The following is a 23,494-nucleotide window of genomic DNA, read 5'->3' as shown; positions in this document are numbered from 1 at the left end:
CTAAAATGAAAAAATGGGACTCCTATTCGCGGATAGGGGGAGTATCGATTTGTGGAAATTTTTCCCATGCTCACTTTATTATTTATGAATTATTATCGTCCATTATATTATTTCAACTATTTTTCTACTTCTCTCTTACTTTACCAATTACTCCCTCCGTTCGCTATTAGGAGTCTCATTTCTTGACGGCATGAATTTTAAAAAATGTTAAGAAAAGTAGATGGAAAAAAGTTAGTGGAATAGGGGGTCCCACTAGTATTTATTAGTTTTAAATAAAATATGAGTAGAATGAGTTAGTGGAAGGTGAGACCCTATTACCATTTATGGTAAAAGTGAACCGGGACTCCTATTCGCGGACGGACTAAATTGACAAAATGGGACTCCTATTCACGGACTAAATTGGCAAAAACGGGATTCCTATTCGTAGACGGAGGAAGTATTCATTAAAACTCATGTAAACCCTTAATTAGGAGAGTATATTTCTATGGGCGAATGGAGTATATAATTATAGAGTAGTATATTATAAGTTTATAACCAAATACCGAAAAACATTGTATATCAAAAATTCAATATTTTAAGATTTTTATGTGGGTATTTTCGTTCTTAAAAAATAGACAATATTTGAGACAACAGAGTTCAAATTTACAATTGGTAAAGTAAATAAGAAGTAGAAAGAAAAAGTTATTAGAGTTTTATCAGTGGCGAATGAGACCCGCCTCTTTTGAGAGAAATTTTTTCCTAAATACAATTATTCTATTCATAATAAACTTTTTAAAAAATGACAAATGTAATTTATTTTTAAAGGACGGAGGATATATTAATTTATGAACTATTTTCACAAGGCGTGTTTGTAATAATATTTAAAAAAATAGTCTTATTCTGCTACTTTAGGATATCCATAAAAAATATTTTTATTTCTAAAAATAAAAATTTATTAAATACTTTATCATTTTTTTTCTCTTATATCTATCTCATACTTTATCTATATTTTTTCTCCTTAATTTTTTTACTTTATTAATTTTTAATTAAAATTTATGTTGTTCATAAGTAAGATTAATTTTTTATAAATGGAGGAAGTATTAGTAATTAGCCAATTTGCAGGAAATTGGAATAATCAATACTACTAGTAATAAATTAATACTGTACAAAGTATTAGTAATTAGCCAATTTGCAGGAAATTGGAATAATCAATACTACTAGTAATAAATTAATACTGTACATATCCAAAGCCGTCTCACTCTCCATTTCATCTTCCCGATTCATCTCTCTCTCTCTCTCTCTAATCTCTATCTACAGAAAGAAGCACACGCAGCCATGTCAGCACATACCCTTAACCTCTGCGGAGTTCTCTCCGAGACCAAACGCATCATCAACGCCCATTCCCGCCATTTTTTGGCTCTTTCTGTTCTCTTCCTCCTCCCTCTCTCCTTCTCTCTCGTCGTCTTCCCTTCCCTCTCCCACTCCCCTTCCCCCCTCTCTCACTACCACCGCTCCCTCTTCTTCTTCTCCTCCCCCGATCTCCCACCCATCGCCACGTCCGACCTCCTCCTCGCATCTCTCTACGCTCTCTTCACCGTCTTCTTCTCACTCTTCGCCACCGCCTCGATCACCCACAGCACCTTCCACGGCTTCTACGGCAGGCCGGTGAAGTTTATCTCCTCAATTAAGTATGTGCTGACATCGTTTCTACCCCTAATTGGGACCCTAATTATCAGCATCTTCATTTTAGGGTTAATCGCCCTCGGATTTGGGGGTTTCACTGTGTTGCTGTACAATGCCCTAGCCCTAATTGGGGTTGAAATTGACTACACCAATAATGTGTATCTCATGACTTTTGTTGCCTTGAACACTGTTCTGCTTTTCGGGGTGCTGATTTACTTGCAGGTGGAGTGGTGTCTGTTGTTTGTGGTCGTCGTCGTAGAGTCGAAATGGGGGTTTGCAGCGATGAGGAGGAGCGCGTGCCTGGTGAGAGGGATGAGAGGGGTGGCGTTTGGGTTGATTCTGCTGTTTCAATCGCTGGTTGGCTTGTTGGGCTTGCTGTGCTCGACTGTCGTCCCCAGTGCGGGCGGATTGAGCATTAGGGATTGGATTAGCTGGGCATTTGTGTTTCAGGCCGTCGTATACACGGGATTTATGACGATTCTGATGCTATACAGTGTGGCGGCTACTGCTGTGCTGTTTATGTATTGCAAGGCTTTGCAGGGGGAGCTTGCGTTTGAGATTGCCGAGGAATTTGCACAGGAGTATATCCGGCTGCCGTTCGATGATGGCAAGCTTTCCCATGTTGTCTACGTCGTGTAGCTCACCTATGCCAGGTGAAATTTTGTTGTCTATGCTTTTGGTTTTAGGGATGTATCTTGTGCAGGGATACTTAAGTCTTTAGTTTTATGCATTGCTTGATAAAAACATCCTTCTTTTTGAATGATTGCCTTTATTTGAAGTTTCTCACTCTGTTTGTTAGACTTGAGATGGCAATGGATCTTTGTGACAAATAGGAATGCTACATGGTGTTTAGCTAAGCTTATTTTACATAGCTATCTTATCTAAGGGTATAAGATTAGTGTATTAGGAGTTAATAAGTAGTAAAGATGAGGTAAATGTGTATATTTAGTTATGGGTCAGATGCTGACTCACCGGCGTCATCTGCTGCCATCTCTGTCTAGTGCAAAAGATACCTACTCAAAGTGTAGTTTGTATTCTATCTTTTCAAAAATTATGTAGAGGTAGAAAAACGTATAAGCAATAAAATACCGGAAGCTCCTTGCTTAAAACTGACAATATACTAGTTTTTTACTTTTTTCCATTTAAAATTCTATTGCTTCTTTCACGTAGTTAATCATATTCCATATAAAATTAAATTTAAAAAATTAAAGTATAATCATTTCTTTACAAAATCCGTGATTATAGAAATATCTGAGTAATCTGTGATGTTCAACACTAATAAATTTGTCATTTCTTTTAGTAAAAGAAGCTGTGACTTGTTATATAATGTTACTAGTTGCAGTATTTGACTATGAGAGTGCTTATAACTAGTGGCGGACGCAGAAATTTGTCAGGGTAGGGGCTATATATTCAAATTTTGTACAGGATAATAATTTCCTTATACCTTTTTATTTAGGTAGGGGCTTTTGCACATTAATTCACACAAATTACTAACAAAATTATAATATAATACAACTAGAAAAGTAAAAAAAAAAAAAAATTGGGGAAGGGCTTAAGCCCTCCCTCATGTCTATGTGTGTCCGCCAATGCTTATAACTGTTGAAACCTTATATGAAATGCTAATAGTGAACATGAAACCAATAAGTAAACTTCATAATCATATTAGTCCTTACCCCTCATATCATATTGTTCAGATTGATTGTCCACAATTTCACATAGTTTACATCCATACGCCCTTGTTCATAATTTACGACTTCAACTCAGACAGTAGTCTTCCCTAAGCTAGATATCAGACATATCATTGGCATAAACCTCATTGGATTTCCATGTTAGCTTACTGCAATTTTACTTTGATTGGGTTCTTGTTTATCTTGCAAAAGCTATGAGGTCTTATCTATGCAGATTTTCCTTTTGGAACTCGTATGATTTGCTCTCTACAAAAACATGATATTTGATGAAACATTTCAAGATCCTATGTTGTCATGTGATACTATATCTTTATATATGCTGGCAGTTGGATAATGCACACAAAGAGAGAGTGATGATGATGTATAAAGTATATGAAGTTAATAGAACCTGTGTAGAACATCTCTACTGATTCTAGAGCCTGTCAACTGTCATCTTGAAGCTATGCCGATCAAGTATCACGGGTCACAGTCGAGCTGAAAATGTGTGTTGCATGAGGGATGCCTTGGCTTGGTTCAGTATTGTTAGAAGCAGTACTTCTGTGTTTAAATCTCTTTTGTCATGTACATTCCAGATCTTATAATGTTCTTTCAAACTCAACATTTTTCTTACTTCAATCTTTTCTTATCAATATGTACATTTTGTATCTTTTCTCATTTACCTTTGTGGTGGTGACGTGTCGAATTTTTGGCAGAGAGAAAACAGCCTTAATAACTTCATAGGTTAATTTCATAAATGGTAATCAAACTATAAAGCTTGTATCAAATTGATTATTAAAATTTAATTTGTATCACAATGAGGACTAAACCTTATACTTCTATATATGTGTTTTAATTTAATCATTTAACTCCACGTAACAATTAAAATGACACCTACCATTTTTTATTGGACATTTCTTCTATATGAGATGACGTTAAGTCAGATTTTAGTTTTCCGATTTCTAGAAAATATGATTTTCCGATTTCCGATTTTACAGTGACTGGAATACTAAATTAACACTCGAGGAAGTTGGGAATCTTGTGAGAAACAGTCAACAATTTTGCACCAAAAAAGAATTTATAGTTTTGATATGGCAAGGTTCAATAAACCTTTCCCTATTGCTCACACAAAGTTTCACAATGCGTAAATACAGTATAAATAATTTACAAAAAGAATGCATGTATCAGTTCCATTACTATCACTCTTGCCTGTCGATCAAAATGTACAAAAACTCGGATTCAAAGCTCACAATTTCGTGTATCTTTTGTATAATGTGGGGTTTTTATTGCACCTTTGTGAATGTAGCCCATATTCCAATAATGGCTCAAGCATATAGCACAATGTGTTTCATCAAAACCATGTCTCGTAGTCATAGACCTGCGTGGTATGCATTTCGTCCGCAGCTTAAACTGCTTCTGGTGAGAGCTAAGTTATCTCTTCTTCCTTGAACCGTAGAAGGGCAATAGATTGTTGCTCATTTCCATATTCGACTCCTCCACTAGCAGCTGGTCGGTTGGCTATTGGGTTGTGAGGTCTGAACTGTGTAGCAGCCGCATTGGCATTGCTGTGGCTGCTGTTCTTAGCAGCTGGTAAACTGTGGTTATGCTTCCCTTCGTACGTAGTTATTACATCTTTCGGGTCACTTGCAGCCCTTTCTACATGCTTACGGACATTGCAGTCAGCAGTCGTGCACTTGTAGTAGCTTCTGCATAGACACAACAAGCAATGGGATTTTTGAGAAACTATATGAGTTACTAAAAAAATACAGTCCCACAAAAGTAGTCCACTTCCATTCTTGATAAGTTTTTCTCTCTTATGATGTGGGTCCCATTATCTACTAACAATACTCCAATCACCATTTCTTCCTATCACTGTCATACTTTACCAATTTGGCATAAAAACTCATGTCATCCCCAAAGTCCCTATTTTTATGGGACGTAGGGACTATATTCACAATATAAGAAAAAAGGCATATCACCTTGGGTGAGGGTTTCCTTTAACAACCTTCTGCCCATATTTTCTCCACCTATAACCGTCATCTAAGAGGTCAACTTCACTAGTCGTCTGAATAATGATCCTAGGCTCAGTGCGATGGGAAGAGTTTGTTTGCTCGGGATCCTGGACCTCAACAATCCTGCTAATATTTCAGCGCATCAGAAATTCATTACTACTGCGTAGCTGTCTCACAGAAATTAATGTACCTTCTTTTTGATTCGGGGTCATCCTCATTTCCATCATCAACTCTAATTCCAACAGCCGCCACATCCTCGCTGTCACTTGATCCAGATACTTGTTCGGGAGTAAGTTGTCTCGACCCCTCATTGGGCTTGCTCAGGCTTTGAGCACTGAATTCAGAGTTTCCATGTGTTCCATATGCGGTTCTAGTGTCTATTGGGCGTTGAGGATGGTTGTGTTGACCTTTGTATATGATTTCGGTTATTTGACCATCGTGAGAGCGTTCTACTTTCTTCTTTACTGGACAGCTTGGATGAGTGCATTTATAGTAGCTTCTAGGGAATTCACTTCCCTTAACTGGCTTCTGGCCATATTTCCGCCAATTGAACCCATCATCAGTTGGCTTATCAACAGCCAAGTTAGCAGATTGAGAAAAATCAGATGACTCTGAGATAGTCATTGTATCGGGTAAAGGCGGAGACATATTCTGAAAGGAAGGAAGAGGTATAGGTAGCATAGGAGCAGATGGGTTCTGAAATTGCATCTGAGCTTGATCAGTAATCTGGGCTAGTTGATGCGACAATCCAAAATGGCCCTATTTCAAGGAAAGAGAACAAGCACATTTATTAAGAAAATGCAAAACTGCTTCCAGGTCTCTCGAGAAACTGCTCTATGTTTTAAAGTTTTGCAAAACTAGAAGAAAAATCTGAACCCACATTTCAATTACAAGGAAAGAGTAAGTTTGATCTAGTGGATAGAGCTCTAGGACCACTGCTGGATCAATTCCTAGGAACCACATGTACAAGTACTAAACAATCGCTCAATTTTTATCATCGTATTAAGCTGGAGGATAAACATATATCTACATCAAGGATGGATACGAGACCAGCAAAAAGGTGATGCAACTTGTACCATAGTTGGAGATACAGAATCAAGACATTTTCCAGTGCTGTGCTATCTCTTGCATCACCGCAAGCTAAACACAAATTGAAATACATATACTAAAACTAATTACTGTTACCCTCTCATCAGACATAAAAAGGTGTCTAACATTATACCAGCCAGCATATTTCAATCAACACCATCAAAAGGTTATGGACTCAGCACCTCAACTAACCATCCTTGTAGTCATGTTTAGGATACAAGAAGACTTACTCAAACTAAACCTTTTGAACATATAGGTTTCCTTGTATAATATCTTAGATAGCAGCATAATCTATTCAAAGCACATCACATACTAATATTCTACTATATGGCTAATGATTAGCCCAACTGTATTAAATCGTAAAACAAAACAAAACCCCACTAAATAGTAGCTATATTTCCCGTGTTTCACCATGATATTGTCCTTTTCTCCCATAAATCAGAATGTGACCAAACACATTCAAGTTTAGTGTTATCCAGTGCATCTCTTACTAACAAGTAACACTTCATGCTCCTCAATTCAATACAAACAAAATGTCCTGTCCCAGGAAACACAGCATAACTGGAGACACCCTAAATAAGGTCAAGACTAAAACAAGCGTGCAGCGTTGACATGGAAGCATGAAAAATATATACATTGTTGCCATCACGAGAATCGATCGTGAGTCATGACATTCCACTACACCGCCCTTTTTTCACATCAAATACCTCTTTAGTTATAAGATTGAGTCTAACAATACACACCAAAACTCTCATCAACTAAATTATTCTATCGTAGACTATTTAGATACTCTTGCATCAATCAACTTCTATATGCATCAACATCAAATTAGACAACTGATCTCACACTGATCAAGAAATCAAATTAGACAACTGATCTCACTCACAGTGATCAAGGAATGAAATTACACAACTGATCTCACATTGATCAAGAAATCAAATTAGACAGCTGATCTTGATTAAACAGTCTCACAAACGCTCATAGTCTATAATAAAATGATTGAAATACACAACCAAACGAAATCAGGCACACAAACGCATTTATTAGATTCAATAACTGACGCAACGACTAAGCGTACAAAGAGAAAGTGAAATAAAAAAGGCTCGATCAATTACCTGCGATGAAATGGAATCCGTCGAATTGAGCAAGCTCGCCGGCGGAAGAGGGAACGCCCCTGGCAGATGTGTCACGCCAAGATCGGCCGGCCTATTCTGCTGAAACCTAAACTCGCCGCTTATATCCGCCGGAGACGGCATGGCGCCGGCGAGGAGCTGAGAGAAGGAGCGGCTGTCATTGTCGGGGTCGTTATCGGCGAAGAAGCTGGATACCAAGTTCATCGGTCCGGGGCTGGCGCCCGAGCCGGCGGTGAAGAGAGCCTCGAAGGAAGTTCTCGGCGGCAGAGTGATCGACGGCGGAGGTTTAGACGACGACTGTGGAAGCTCATTCTCAGCCATTTGATTAAGCCTCCCTTTGACTTTCCAGTTTGTTTTGGGTGTTTAAATCCTCTTTGATTATATAAACTCTCAAAGTCGTCGTTTTGCTTTTTACATTACTTATATGGAAAAGATATGTTATTGTTACGTGAGCACCACACTCGTTTGACACATGTTTAGCGTTATTTGTTTCGATTGATTTATTTAGTTTGTATTTATTAATACATTAAAAAATATTATTGCAATTTTTAATTTCACAAACTTCATAAAAGAACAACGCTAACATAAGAGTGGTACTCAAAATAACATTTTTAAATGTATTAGAATCTAAATAAAGAGATAAATCGAAATGAACAATGCTAAACATGTGTAAAATGAGAGTAATGCTCACGTGGCCCTAAAATATGTAGCATATCATTCCTAATTCCTAATTCCTATGTAACACCATTCTCTAATTGCCATTATCTATTTAAATGTATTAAAAATGACTATTATTGAAAATTTTGTTTTATAATTATGCGATAGACGGAAAACTGCTCCTTAGAATTTGACTAATTGATCAGTTAGATTTAGGCCATCTCCAACCATTTACGCCAAACTCAAACCCATTTTTGAGTATGCGTCACACTAAAAAGTTGTTTTACTCCAACTATTTACACCATATTTAAGTTTTACACCATTTTTTAGTATTTGGCTAACAAAATTTTGGAGTAAACACCATATTTGGTATTATTCCATTGAAAACCCCAAAAATAGGTTGAGTTTGGTGCATGGTTGGAGAAATTATCTACACCAAAAATGAGTTTTGGTGTATGATTGGAGATGGTCTAATTAGCTAGCGAAGAATAATCTTATTCTAGTTTAAGCCACTCAATACTTTTCAAAATACTAAAATTTAAAATTTAAAATTTTGCAATTATTTGTACGTTTGTTTTTATGATGAACTAGTATCCACCCACGTGCGATGCACGATCCAAACATTTTTCATAAACGAATAATAAGAAGAAAGAATCAAAACCCCAAATATGACAACAAAAGGGACTTCTCGTATTATACTCCGTTCATCCCACTCGAGATATGTATAAATAGATATGCATGCAATGATAATTTTGCGACTCAAGATATGCATAAATAGATATGTAATGTATGTAACAATAATTTTGCCTTATACAAAATAATGAGAAAATAAGTATGTTTCACAAATATTACGACACACTAACATGGTTTGTGTTAATAAACTTGAAAATAAATTAAAAGAATATATATATCAATTTTGAAAAAGTTGAATTATAATAAAAATAAAATATTAGTATAAAACAACATTCACATAAAGATATAAAAAGTGAGTTATCAATATAATAATAGGTCACTAATAAAAGAGAGAAAATATAAACTATAGTTTAATTTAATTATCTATTCACTGCAATTGTATACTGTGGTTATCAAATTGATAGTTTCATATTCATTTAAAGTATATTACAGTTAGATTATAACCGCAAACATCCATACAGTTACAATTATATAACTTTTGATCATTTCCCTCATTTTAGTTGCTTATGCAAATTATTAAAATTCCAACATATATTATTATTATTTTATTTATTATTATACGATGCACAATTCTTTCATCATAAAAATATCTTATTAAATTTTCAAAAATACTCTCTCCATCCTTCATTAATTATCCACTTTTACGTTTACCATAAATGATATGTAGCTCTCACATGTTATTATATATGGGGAGTACAATATATTTGTAAAATGGAAAAATAACTCCGACCGTGAGACTAAAAAATAAAGCATATTTACATCACACAAAACAAAAAAACCTAAAGAATGCGTAATTACCACTTCTCATAATGAGATTTAAGATTTGTTTATCAAAAGCTATAATTTAAGATTGGACTGGTGAGACACTTCCTAGTCGAACTTCATTTCATTGCAATATAGTGACCCTATACACTAAAAACCCAAACCTTGAAACCTAAATCCTAAACCCTTAAATTTAAAATATACTCATCATGACCAACAAATGAGCCAAATATCAATAAAATTCTCACTCCGTCCCAGTTCAATTTTATTTTATTGATCACTTATTCTACACCGGGTCGGTCTACTTGATAATCCTTGTTGATATTAAAGGTTTTTTTTACCTAAATCTTGGTTGTAAATCTGTTTATATGCTCATATCAAGAAAGTTCTTTACAATCTTATGATGAAATATCCCGAAATAGAAAAATGACTCGACTATTATAAAAGTGAGGGTGTACTACATTGAAGATATATTAATAACATACTTACATCTTTTACACTGAAGATATATTAATTATAACCTAACGAAGACCACAGATAAGTAGTCGCATAAATTTGAGAGAAAACTATTCTACCAAAAACGTGTATTCGCCAAAAGAAAGAGAAATCGAGATAAATAAATAATTTCCTAAAAATTTATGTATTGGATCGACATTTTCAGCATTTGGAAATGTTCACAATGCCCTCACAATCGAAAATCATCAACCTTTGCCCAGTTTCCAGTCCTCTCAACCAATTTGCCTTTGCCAGATACTCCTCTATTGGTGGATACATCAAAGGTCGTTACCAAATAGAAACACAGGTGACTGTTAAAAAAATAGAAACACACATGACTGTTAATAAAATATAAAAATCGGAGCACAAACATTTCCTTAAATCACCTTGGCCTGCATCGGAAAAGTAGCAGACGACAAAAATCTGCCACTTCAAGCTTTCGACTCCTAAACAGTAAAACAGATCATGTTGGGACAATGAGATGTTGAACTACTTTAGGAAAAACATATTCTTTATGCAAAACGGATTAAAAGTGTAGAAATCATGCATAGAGAAAGATGTTTACTTCAAAGTGTACGTCTAGTAATAGTAATAGTAATAAATTGTACTTTTAAAATTCAACTCTTACAACAAACATGGAAGGGTTTCTGGAAGCAAACACATGCACAAACCAAACGCCATTGTTGTCATCAATTATAGTATGCTCCTCACCCGAAGATAGAAGCGTTATTATATCCTAATCTGATGTGAGGCCAGCACGAACACACACCCTTCCACTCCCTCGATCAAAAACGAACCTGTCACTTCCTCCCCAACATAAACCTTTCAGTTCACCACATTATCCACAAACAACGCCCTCAAACAACCAATCCACTCACCTCACAATCTATCAAATTCGACATCCACCTTATCACCTCGCATGTACTGAGTCGATCAATGAAACTTTCATTATAAATTGTTTTCCAAAAACCTTTTCACTTTCCCTCCTTTAAAACCATTTACTTCCTCAATTATGACATAAACAAAAAACTTTTACACTTCTTGGAGGGACTAATCAACCGTTTCTAAACTTTTTTAATGTGTTTTTTTTTTCTAAATGACATTTTATATTTTTATAAATATTGAGGAGTTGTGTTTCTTATTGTGCTCCCCGTAACAGAGCTCTAAGAAAAAGAGAATTCGGAAGGGTTATTAACTTTTCTGTAACGGCTAAAAAACTTCACTTTTACTATATTAAAATTAAAATCATTTAGGAATGTTTAGGTTTGACGGCCACTTTTAATGAAATGAAATGGCTAGGTATTGTATTTGTTGTTTGTAAACGTTCAGTAATGAATATTAAGAGTCGCTTGTAAATGTTTGGGTTCATTTTTAATTATTATGTACAATAATAATGAGAATTCATGTTTTGTAATTAATATCCATGCATCGACAGAATCCAAAACAATATTGGAATGCAATAATAAAATTATAATTTTTCAACTAAAATGACATTTCCATAAATGCCCTCAAAACTCTCTTTTTATATATGTATAGATTCGCAATGATGTTGCAACCATACTTATATACATAGACAAAATTGTGGTGGCGCATAACTGTGTCGTGTGGTTTTTCTAGAAACGATGGTGAGATAATTGCAAAATTTGATTATCAAATAAATGTGGGTCTTATCAGAAAAACGACATATTGAATAATTGTGTAATTCTCAAACATGGTCATTTATCATTCTATCTCTTATTAATTAGTACAAATTCTGTAATACATTAACCATTTTCTTTCTTCCCTCCACCAATAAGTATCCCATTTTGTCATTTTCATCCGTCCAGCAATAAATGTCTCATTTGTCTTTTTACTACTTTTGATAATGAAATGTCTCATTTGTTTTTTACTACTTTTGATAATGAATCTCATATTTCACTAACTTTACTTCACTCACATTCCAAGGTAAAACTAATATTTAAAAATAAGACTCGCCTTCTACTAATATTTTCAACTCATTTTCTACTACATTTTTTAAAACTCGTATTCGGTCAAAGTTGACCTTGTATTGGTGGACGAAGAAGTACTAATTAACAAACTTTACATGAAAATTCGTCTCATATTATGTTTTGTGGACGAAAGCAAGTGGAATATAAGACAATGAGTATACTCTGGGAAGATGGGCGCACGAGCACGACCACGTAAGTTCCACACATAAATTGTCACTAAAGTTAGTACAAAAGAATTATTAAAATTAGATACAATAGTAGCTACTTATCTTTTGCAATTTGATTCATCCTCAATTTTTCTTACTAATTCTTCAAGCCTCTTAGCAATAAATTCTTTAAAAACTTTGACAGCCTATCACAATTTTGGCACTAACTTTGAAATAAAAAAAGAACTCAAAGAGTGTTGTAGGTAAAAGACACCTCAACCCAACAAAGTTTGCTCAATTTAATCCGGAATAGATTTTAAGAAATTATATGAATTTATATTAAATAGAATAATGGATGTGTAATATGGTATAAGAGTCTCACACCGAATAGATTGAAGAGTGTATTTAATGTTTATTTTTAGTAATATTCCAAATGGGACGAACAAAATAGTAAAATAGAACAATTGGAAGTACTTGGGTAACAAAATTTTAAATAAATAGAGAACGTAAGAATAGAAAGTAATCCGAATACAAGCCATATTCTAAGCGAAACTTTCCGGTCTCGACAAACATTGCAAGTCATAAAAATTTTACAAATCTTGTCAGATTGATAAAAAGTTAGACAACCAATCCAATTATGGTAACATAGTATTTTACTATAAGAAAATAATGACGAAATCTCACCACATAAGAGTTATTCATTCTCGCCCAACAGATAAATTCACACAAAGTTAAAGCATTCAGAAGCAAATAAAGATCAGATTCAAAGTCAAGTAATTCAGACAAACTTAAAGCATTCAGAAGTAAATAATATTCAGATTGGGTATTCAAAAAGTTATACCAATTGATGGCACATTCCAACTTTCATAACAATAAAATACAATCAAATGTAAACCACAATAATGAGACCGAGCAACAAAAACATAATTTAAACCAGAGATGGAAGTTTTTTATAGTAGAGGATGTTACCGTCATTCAGTCATTACAACACGAATACGACGGCCTCTTTCATCCCTTCTCTAATCTATTACTTTCACGACTTCCAGTTTAAAGTTCAAAACCACATCCAAGGAAGTTACTTAGGACCAATATCCTTGAGGGCACAGATCTGCTCCTCTCCCATGGCTGACATAACACTCACAACCAGATCTTTTCCCTCAGCAAAGCCATCCTTGATCTAGGATTTCAATAAAACATCAAATGTTAATATATTGATAAAATAAACATTTACATACATGAATATGTATCAGGATAGAAGCTAACCTGAGTTAGCAGAGCATCATCAGTTGGAAGTCTGAGGTCATCTTTAGTGTTGCCATTATCAGTCAACAAACTCACCTAAATATATATTTCCATCATGCATTATGCCATAAGCTAAGCAAAGAAAACACAAAGATTGTACTAGTATATACAGAAATGAAGAACGACTTACAAATCCATCCTCAGAAATGTCAATGAGCTGGTAGTCAGTACGGTTGACGTGTGGAACCTGTCAATCAGTTAAAATCATGTTAGTCCTTGTGTTACCATATATAAATTGCATTGAGAGATATATTGTTCACATTGCCAGTAGAGAAGAACATAGAAAATATACTTACATCACAATTGTGGGAAGATGGGACAATATCTTCAAGCTTCTTTGCAGTGAAAATATCAATAGCAACAAAGTGACATTTGGCGTGACCGTGCTTTCCAGTTTTGGAGGTCGAGACTTCAACAACCTGAAAAAAGCTCATTCCAGTCAATTATTGTATGAACCACAGTGAATAAGTAATTCTATAAAATAAAACTTTCAAACTTTCCAAATCCTATAAGAAACTTCTCCTATCAATCACCATATTAACAACATTATACAAAACAATTAGCACTGTGTTGTTATCAAGGCATCAGCTAAATAAAAAATGTAAAACCTAAAAATTTGATGCTAAATCTAGTGATCTGGATGTAAACAATCAAAAACCGCCAAAGCTATCATTCCAGTGATTCAATTTCTTTGAGCACATTATTTTTTTACATAATCTAATATTGGTAGCAGGCAAACATGGCATAATTAGATTAATTGTGATCAATCTGGATGTAAACAATCAAAAACCGCCAAAGCTAACATTCCAGTGATTCAATTTCTTTGAGCACATTATTTTTTTACATAATCTAATATTGGTAGCAGGCAAACAGGGCATAATTAGATTAATTGTTATCATACTGGAAAAGGAGAAGTAATACTCCAATGAATCTAAATCGTATACAAAACAACTGAAGCAGATAGAATTTTCAATATAAGCAAACAAAGTAACAATAAATCGGATAATCGTCTTAACGATCAGAACCACAAATTAAGCACGCGAACAGCTCAAACAGAATTAACTACGTTTCAGATCTCGAAACAAATCAACTAATAGCGACTCAATTGAAATCAAATACTCCATAAAATCCGTGAGATGAATGATCTAATTGAATCAAACCTTGCAAGGACGGCCTTTGATAACAATGTATCCGTTCTTACGGATAGTCCCGGCCTGCTGGGGATAAGTTTTGGAAGCTCCGGCGTCGGCCTTGGACTCGAACTGATGCTCCTCGTCAGACATATTCACACAGATGATGAATAACCTAGATAGAGAATTGATGGAGTGAGAGAAGCAAGAGGGGCGACTGAGTTAGGTTGCCGTTTTTATAGGGAGTGCTTTGCGTAGAAGAGGGAGATTTTAGGGTTTTTATGATTAGGATATACAAGCTTGGTGTCTGGCCGTTGGATTAAATCTGTTTATGGATGAGATTATATTTGGTTGTTATTTCAAAGAAATCAAAATACTGCTCCTTCGATATCTTAAAAATCAAAATTATTCTTTTTAATCCATTTTTTAAATATATAAATTCTCTATTTAGAAAATAGAAACACTATTTTTTTTTCATCTCTCTTATTTTACCAATTTTATATTAAAACTTGTAGCATTTCCAAAGATACTATTTTTAGAAAACAGATAGCGAGTTTGAATGATTTATGATAATACAAGCGTGCCTAAATAATTATACTACTCCTCTAGTAACTAAGTTGGAGCGTTTTTATAACACAAAATTTAATGTTAAATACACATTAAATGAATAAAAAATCAAATATGAGTGATACTTGTTTAGGAGAGATAAAAAAGAGTAAGGTACGAGAGTGAACAGAATAAGAATAATTAGATGTTTTGTGTTTATAAAAAAATAAATATGACTCAACTTAGTCTTTTCAATTTCGGTATCAACTTTGGATTTTAAATGATTGGTATTCAAACAATAAAAAATACTCTCTCTATCCCTTTATAATAGAGATGTTTCATTTAAAATATAAAATTAAGAAAATTGTATTAAGCGAGTTAAGTAAAAAATGATAAAGTAGAAAAAATGATGAAGCAGAGAGATGGTATATCTCAGATTCTAATAAAGTTGTTAACGCATCAGTCAAGGATGAATCTCCAAAGGTGCATTAGAGGAGATAAATGATTTTGAGGCTACGGTGTTGCAGCTAGTCGAAACAAAAGCAGAAGGCTACATGCCTCCACCCGAACCCCAGAAAGTGGAAGAGACAAAAGCTCGACCTCTCTAAACCAGAAATCGCAGGGTCATATAAGGAGAGGAAGGGACTTTTAAGAGAACGTTTCTTCCCCATTTGGCCTCGTTGTCAAGGCACGTGGTGACCGAGGATCTCCAAATATTTGGAGGGATGATGAGAACCACAGGCCATGCTTGGAATTCAGGGTTGGCAAGTAGGCTCGAACGAGGAGAGGAGCAATGGTTATAGCTATTTTCATCGAGAGTGATATTGGTTAATTGTATACGTAAATGCAGTGGTCTTCATTTACTCCCTTAGATTCAGAAATAACTAATCAAATCACAGTTGTGTTGTAGAGTATTTGATTTCAATTTATAACTTAGAGGGAATTTAAACATTTTCCCTTTACTAAGTACATCATGCTGTGAGTGATCATATTAAATCAATATGCCCTCTTATTTTACACAAAACGAAAGATTTATACAATTGCAGACTCCTAAAGCTTTATTACCCTTAACAGATTCAATATTCTAAAATCCACCGTAGAGAGAAAAGAGGGATCATAGTATATATATACAGTATCATACATATACAAGCAAATAAAATATTAGGGACTTGACCCAAAAATGAATGAAATGATGACTAAGACACACAAATGCTTGGGTCTGGATCCGTTGTCAAGGTCTCTGATACACATATTTCGTTCTTGGATCCACAATTACGCCCTTCCCTCCGTTTACCTCTAAGTCGTGCCTGCAATCGCGATTCCTTGATAATTATATTTCTCTATTTTCTTTTAGACAATATATGAACCAATTACACTACTATCTGAAATGGACATTAAAATTATAAGTAATAATATAATCATTTAGAACTTTAAACAATCATGGGATTTGAGATTAATTGTTCATAATAACATGGATTTGATTATACGAGGCCTGCAAAGAAAGTGATGACTGGAAAGGATGGAAACTCACTGGAATACGAAGTCTGGAATAGTCAGCTGTTCGCGGGGGACATATTTGAATAGCTGCAGAAGACGATCAACATAGACCACCTTCTTCCAGACCTGAAGACCGGATTATAATTTCTGATGAGATTCAGAATACGAGAAATGGTATCTGAAATTTGGGACTCGTTCTTGTTATGTAACGGAATTAACGGAGATCGCACATACCTCATCATCTACAAGCATCTGCAGTCCGAATATTACACTCTTCAGGCCAAAGGTTGGATGGAGAATGTATATTGCCTACATTGTAAAAGCCAACAATGGTGAGAAGAGAAAATGTCAGTCAGCTTCATATAGGAGCTTTTGAAGAAAATTTTACGTGGAGATTGCGTCGGTGTTTCCGACCAAGTATTTGCTCTAATCTTTTCATCCATCCCAGATCTGGTTGCCTGTTGATTAGGAATTATAAAATTAGATACTGCAGTTTTTCTCATTTGATAAGAAAGTTTTCAAGCAAACAATGAAAATGGCACTCAAGAGAAAAACGTGAGGAGAAAATACACACATCTGCAATGATGCAGCAGAGTGGAAATAGACTATCGTGTAAGGCTTCTGTATCAAGGGCTCAAACTCCTGAAAACAAAATAAGAGTATAGTCAGATGCCATTAAATATCATATTTAGGGGCCATGAAGCAGAGGCCCAATTAATTAACTTAAATGTAGTCATTTGCCTTCACTATGTAAAGCACAAAACGCTCCAGATCAAGACATCTTAGGAGAAAGTGTGCTCCAACCACCACCATCACTGGACGACCTTCACTATCAACCCCGCCCCGATAACTAAAATTAAGGCAAGAGGCTGCGTATTAATAAGTAGGCACATAGAGTTAACATCCTACTTCTATACATAAGTGGGATGAAAACAAAGAGATGGCAACAAATTTCTTGATCTGAATTCAGTTCACTGATGAATTTGAGTCAAGCTAAACATAAATCATTTGTATGGTGGAGTCCATCTTATATGCTGAGAACATCTGCACATGCTGAAGCATAACATAAATAAAAATAAAATTCAGTGCCTTACACAATTTTCATTTCAGCAATGTCAGAAAGATTAAGTGAATTTGCTTTAGCAAGGTATCTAGAATGGAGTGAGTATTCTTCAGCAGCCGATAAAGGAGGACTCCCAATGTCTCCATATCCAAGCATTTTAGCAAAGTTCCAACCCTTTCGTGCCTGAGCAGATTTTTCCCATTGTTCTCTGCGTCTCTGATCCGGATCTTTGATCAAGGACATGAATGCAGGATCCAGATACGACTCTAAGTACGACGAGTCACTGTTTGAAAAAAGAAGAAATGCCTGGATAAGATTCAATGCTACGAAGCAGTTCCCAAATCATATGAGCTTTGATCTTATTAAACAGAAAAGCAAACTATATTAACCAGCAATAAAGATGAATATGATCATAGGCAAGTATCAGTTGGAAGATGGTAACAATTACAAGAAAATTGTCTAGTGTTATGTATGTATGTCAGCGAAAAACGAGTTTGAACAAGTTTAGAACTAGAATGAAACAACAAACACATGTACAGCTAACCACATAAGAGATCAAACCCTTAGCTTTTTCATGACATCATAAAAAGGGCTAGGAAAAGTATTAAGAGCCACCAACCGTCCAGCTAATGATATGTTGCTGACTGCCAGATCAGTAGAAGTCTGGGGAGGTCTAGAAGCAGTCGTTTTCAAATTAGGTAAAGGTTGAATCCTTATTTTGCGTTCATCTATGACCGTCTCACCATTTTCATCTCCAACATCAGCAGGAAGCTTGGAAACAGCTATCTCCTCTTCAAGTTTATCACGTGGAAAGTAAAGCGGGAGCAATCTGCAGCAAGAAGTAGCAAATGGGTGAGAAACTAAGTCATGTTTCATATGCATCACTAGATCTGGTATTGGGTGGTTTGATTTCAGCGAGCTAACCTTTTATATATCTCTGTATCAGATGATGTTGTGGTACAGAAAACGACTGCATGTATTTTATCCTTCTGTTTCTCAAGAAACCGCCTCACAGTTCCTAAAGAAAGATATAAGTTGGATTTTAACACAAAATAAGAAGGGATGAAACAAAATTGTAAAAGCTTTCGTGTATACATAACAGAGTGGACATGGGTGTCAATTCAGGCATACTGAAATTAATTATAGATAAAATCATAAGGGAACTACTTACTTATGGCCACATGTGCAGCTGGTTCTCGTGGATAATTTTTGGCTTCTGTGTATATACAGCTCATAGCAATGCTGCAATTGATTTTCAAAAAGAGCAAGTCAAACTATTTCACATATTAGAGCAATGGCACAATGAAGAATTAAAAGCAAGTAAAGACATCAGGTTACTGAACCCACCTGTGGAGTCTATTATCAATGAGCAGTTCAAGGCAAGATCGATAACAATGACTGAGTGCATTCTCTGCAGCGGTATGATATTTTACAGCATATTTGGGACCAACAGTATGTATGACCCTCCTGAAAAGTACAAGAAACCCCATTTTTCGCATAAATATTAGGAGAACATAGAGATTCAAACGTTTGAGCATCTTAATTATCACTGCTCATTTACAGACTGCAAAGAACAATATATTAACTGAAGAACAAATGAATAAGTACGCAAATTTTAACACACTGGTCTACCAACTCTGAACATTAGTAAGTTTGGACATATCTTCTGCACAAGCCAAGTAATTAGATGAAAAGGTACAAAACGGAAATGCATAAAATATATAGGGGTTTCCGATTACAACAAATGAACAACTAAATAAATGCATAGTAACTATAAGCATATTTTGGAATAACCACCTTGCTGGAAGATCATAAGCATTAGTAACCTTTGCCATTCCTGTTCGACAGCCACCCTATAAAATGATAAGAGCACAAATCACCACATTATTATAACGTTTGTACATAATCTTAAAGGCCATTAATACATATTTCTACATAATAATTTTATTCTTACTTAGGACTATCCTATTTAGAATTTGCTAAGGTCAAATTTGTGAAATTTTCAAGAGCCATAACGTAGCTTAGAAGTTATTACAGTGTGAAATGTCCTATCAAATGTCAATTCATGCAAATCCATCTTCACTTCACTATCCTCACCTAGTTAAGTCCAGCATCTAGTGTTAACACATTGCAACAAAAATGGTAGGTTGCGGCCTCCCTAGCTATATTTTCTCTATTACCAATCTCAAAGGAATCGTGAATTTGATGAAATTAAGTCCGCTGTACATATTTGGTCATGTATTCAACATCCACAATAACTCACTAATAAAGTGCTAACAAATTCTCTACTATATTGCACTCTTTAATTTAATAAATGCAATTGCAATATAAGTGAAGAATATCAAAGACCCAGTTTCAATTTGAATAAAGTTATAGCTCACCAGGGTTGCACATTCTTCTGCAAGGTTCGGACCTGCTGCAGCATGCAAACCAGGGCTACTATGAGCTTCATCCAAGTTCTGGCAAACAACCAAAATAACATGAGATTTTCAGAACATGAAGTAATTTAAAGAAAACAAAATTGAAATAACAAGGTGAAGTATCCAAAAAAAAGCTGCGCGAAAAAAAATATAGGGCCAACTTATGCTCTAAAGTTTGCTCAACTGGATCAACTAGAGCTAGTGGAGTTTCTCAAGGCTCTACTTAGTTATGGGTGATTACTGATAAGGCAGAAAAGATATTTTTGTAATTGTATAAAGAAGTAAAATCATGAGACATTTGTGACAGGACACCACAAAAAGATGTGTAAATACACATGCATTTAGGAACATATACGAATACACAAAAAATGTTGCAAGGACATACAGCTCTGGAGCAATTAGAAATTACAGGAATTTAAGAGCTGGGGGATTTGGAATCTCTTATAAGTATAGCAAAGAAAAGTGTGCGTAAGGAAATACACTTCTTTAGTATTCTCACGCCTAATTCTGTAGGAACAAGTATGGATAATACAGACAAGTAGTAGAGGGTTGAAAGGTCAAAATAAGCCAGAGCTGTAATAAAGATACATTTCGAGTTATATGATAATCATGGCGTAACAATGAATGACCTACTGACCTCATTTGTTGAGTTGACTACAGCATCCACCTCAAGATTCCATGGGTTGCCCCTCCAAAGATATACCTTGGAGTTAACTTCACGATCCATGGGAAATTTAGATACCATTCCATTTCCACTATTCTCCCCTTGAGATGCTGCAGTCAATGGGTCTGGAAAATGCAGATTCTGGAGCACTGAATCTTCATTCGCATACGAGTACCTGAAGTCAGAATCGCTCCAACAAGGGACTTGATCTAGGGTCACAACAGAGTCCCCACTATCTGTTGGCAGCCCACCCCGGTTTGTCGTTGCGGCCCCAGACCGATACATAATTTACTGTCCAAGATCAAATCTTTACCTCCTCTTCCCTCCCACTACCACTGACACAAATTCTTCAGTTATCACCAACAGCAGAGGAAATTCTAGTAACATCTCAATCATCAAAACTCAAACCACTTAATTGCATCATTATCAAACTAACAGCAACCAAGAGCATGTAAAAATCATCACGAATTAAAAATTCCCAGCTACAAAGTAATGGAGCAAAACCGCATTAATTGAAAACAAGTAACCAAACCCTAGAACACAAGCGCAGTCCATAACTTGGAAGGAGGAGCAAAGCTAAGCAAAATTCAGTAACTATTTCACAGATAAGCGAACATATGTCTCTCTATAAACAAGCAAATTAATAAATTACCTCAAATTGCGTGTGATTTGAGCTGGTGTGCGATTTGAGAATCAAAGGAGAAAATTTGAAGCGCAGCCGATGGACTGGTTCCGAATCTGCGGTGGATTTTCTTATTTTTCTTATAATACTCCGAGTTTACCAAATCTAATATCACCCACACCACCCAATTTTTTTTATTTAAACTTATTTTATACCATAAAATAATTTTACAAATTCATAAAAATATCATTTTATCAAATCTCATATCATAAATATATAGAATAAAAAAATTATTAAAAAATATAAAATCAGACCAATTTTTTTTTATTTAAACTTATTTTATACCATAAAATAATTTTACAAATTCATAATTATATCATTTTATCAAATCTGATATCATAAATATATAGAATAAAAAAGTTATTAAAAAATATAAAATCAGATGGATAAAAAAATAACACATATACTGAATAAGAAATAATATTATTATTTCAAGTTTTAAAATCACAAATTTATACAATAGCAATTTATTGTACCAATAACTTAAACATGAAATACAATTGATAACAATAAAGCAAAAACTAATTATAAAGACAAATATCTTACAACAGAAATCCGATATTTTCACAAACAGTGAGAGAATAAAAAAGTGGTGCACTCTGAAAAACCTATTACATTGGACAGTAGATTCAAGAATTGTCTAGATTAGAATCACTGAAATAATTGAGGAGGTGCAAACAATGTTATCTCACCAAGTCAATTCTTTGGCCAGATAGTTCCTCATCACTGATCAACCTGTGCGTCTTCTCCCGCAAATCAATACCTCACCCTAGTTGTTCATAATTAATGAGAGACCACAAGAAGACAGTCAATCCCAATCTAAATTAGCTTCTATCAATAATAATAATATATCAGTATAAAGTACAACATAATACCAAAGGAAAGGAACGAATTTGGAAGAATCAAGATTACCTTATATGGAGCAAGAAGCCCAGCCATAATCTTCTAAGATGGTTGACTTGTACATCCACATACATATTTAAATTGATCTCTTCATAATTTGACAACTATATAAATTCCAAAATTAATAGGTTAATGGGTTAGTGGCAATGAATATGATCATTAGTGGGTAGTTAATCATGGAAAAAATGAAGAGTCATGATATTAATATTTCATTTAGGTTACATAATATTTAAATTTAATAATATAGCATGTATATTAGAAAAATCTTTTTATATTATCAATGGTATTCATGTAATTATTCCCAAAACTTCATTTTTATATATTTATATATAGATCAATTCTATTTATTATTTTTAAAAATAAATATTAGTAGTATTATACATCATATCTTATTAACTCATTTTACTTATATTTTATTATAAAATAATACTCTCTCCATTTAAAAAATAATCCTCTTTTATCATTTTTGCTTATCCCTCATAAAACTAGTATATAATTATTTTCAGAAACTTTTCACAAAAACACTACTAATAACTTAGACTTAGATATTTACTATCACTACTTTAATCATTTTTATCATTCCTCTTATTTTATTTTACAAATTTTGCTTTAATCCTCTTATTTTATTTTACAAATTTTGCTTTAAGGCTTGTGCCGTTGCCAAAATCTCTATTTTAAGAAAATAGGGGGAGTATATAAATATACGACAAATTCCACTATTTTTTTCTTAATAATTTTCTTTATATTTTTAAAAGCTCGTGTCGAATGGAAGTAGAATTTTTTTTGATTGACTGATGAAATATAAAATAATTCTCATTTTGTCTTTGTGAAAGTAATATGTTGTCCTTCGCCTTTATTATATATATATATACTATAGGGGAGCATTAGGGTCCAAGTGATCCTTTAGTGTTAAGTTCAAATGTATTTCCAGCCTTAGGGTTAACTTGATGGACGGATTAGATGTAAAGTATATATCATACCCGAGT

General features: G+C 34.4%; 4 protein-coding genes across 7 annotated transcripts; 1 reads left to right on the top strand and 3 right to left on the bottom strand.

Moving 5' to 3' along the window:
• Positions 1 to 1,235: 1,235 nt before the first annotated feature.
• LOC125222842 lies at positions 1,236 to 3,965 on the top strand. Its single transcript, XM_048125683.1, has 2 exons — positions 1,236 to 2,315; positions 3,677 to 3,965. Exon 1 carries the CDS (start codon positions 1,315 to 1,317, stop codon positions 2,299 to 2,301), a length of 987 nt encoding a protein of 328 aa, XP_047981640.1. The 5' UTR covers positions 1,236 to 1,314; the 3' UTR covers positions 2,302 to 2,315; positions 3,677 to 3,965.
• Positions 3,966 to 4,365: 400 nt separating this feature from the next.
• Positions 4,366 to 7,927, bottom strand: LOC125221700 (probable WRKY transcription factor 3). Of its 2 annotated transcripts, none has more exons than XM_048123910.1 (4): positions 7,543 to 7,927; positions 5,529 to 6,097; positions 5,306 to 5,464; positions 4,366 to 5,032 (listed from the first exon to the last, which is right to left on the bottom strand). In XM_048123910.1, exons 1-4 carry the CDS (start codon positions 7,879 to 7,881, stop codon positions 4,753 to 4,755), a joined length of 1,347 nt encoding a protein of 448 aa, XP_047979867.1. In that variant the 5' UTR covers positions 7,882 to 7,927; the 3' UTR covers positions 4,366 to 4,752. The 2 variants fall into 2 exon arrangements, with proteins under 2 accessions (XP_047979867.1, XP_047979868.1); XM_048123911.1 differs by having other exon boundaries at positions 5,306 to 5,461.
• Positions 7,928 to 13,089: 5,162 nt separating this feature from the next.
• On the bottom strand, positions 13,090 to 14,965 carry LOC125221702 (eukaryotic translation initiation factor 5A-2). Its single transcript, XM_048123912.1, has 5 exons — positions 14,764 to 14,965; positions 13,900 to 14,022; positions 13,734 to 13,790; positions 13,565 to 13,639; positions 13,090 to 13,478 (listed from the first exon to the last, which is right to left on the bottom strand). The coding sequence occupies exons 1-5, from the start codon at positions 14,884 to 14,886 to the stop codon at positions 13,377 to 13,379; spliced, it is 480 nt and encodes a 159-aa protein (XP_047979869.1). The 5' UTR covers positions 14,887 to 14,965; the 3' UTR covers positions 13,090 to 13,376.
• A 1,305-nt stretch (positions 14,966 to 16,270) lies between these two features.
• Positions 16,271 to 21,705, bottom strand: LOC125185263 (protein GDAP2 homolog). 3 transcript variants are annotated; one of them, XM_048081772.1, is made up of 15 exons: positions 21,576 to 21,705; positions 20,897 to 21,258; positions 20,221 to 20,298; positions 19,637 to 19,692; positions 19,187 to 19,306; positions 19,011 to 19,081; positions 18,764 to 18,857; positions 18,459 to 18,668; positions 17,871 to 18,122; positions 17,518 to 17,626; positions 17,351 to 17,418; positions 17,165 to 17,234; positions 17,011 to 17,085; positions 16,811 to 16,902; positions 16,271 to 16,601 (listed from the first exon to the last, which is right to left on the bottom strand). In XM_048081772.1, exons 2-15 carry the CDS (start codon positions 21,206 to 21,208, stop codon positions 16,511 to 16,513), a joined length of 1,698 nt encoding a protein of 565 aa, XP_047937729.1. In that variant the 5' UTR covers positions 21,209 to 21,258; positions 21,576 to 21,705; the 3' UTR covers positions 16,271 to 16,510. The 3 variants fall into 3 exon arrangements, with proteins under 3 accessions (XP_047937729.1, XP_047937730.1, XP_047937728.1); XM_048081773.1 differs by having other exon boundaries at positions 16,271 to 16,586; positions 20,897 to 21,252; positions 21,576 to 21,670; XM_048081771.1 differs by having other exon boundaries at positions 20,897 to 21,252; positions 21,576 to 21,669.
• Positions 21,706 to 23,494: the final 1,789 nt, after the last annotated feature.

Source organism: Salvia hispanica, chromosome 4 (assembly GCF_023119035.1).
Source record: "Salvia hispanica cultivar TCC Black 2014 chromosome 4, UniMelb_Shisp_WGS_1.0, whole genome shotgun sequence".
NCBI classification, from domain to species: domain Eukaryota; kingdom Viridiplantae; phylum Streptophyta; class Magnoliopsida; order Lamiales; family Lamiaceae; genus Salvia; species Salvia hispanica.
This window is presented reverse-complemented; position numbering and strand designations above follow the sequence as displayed.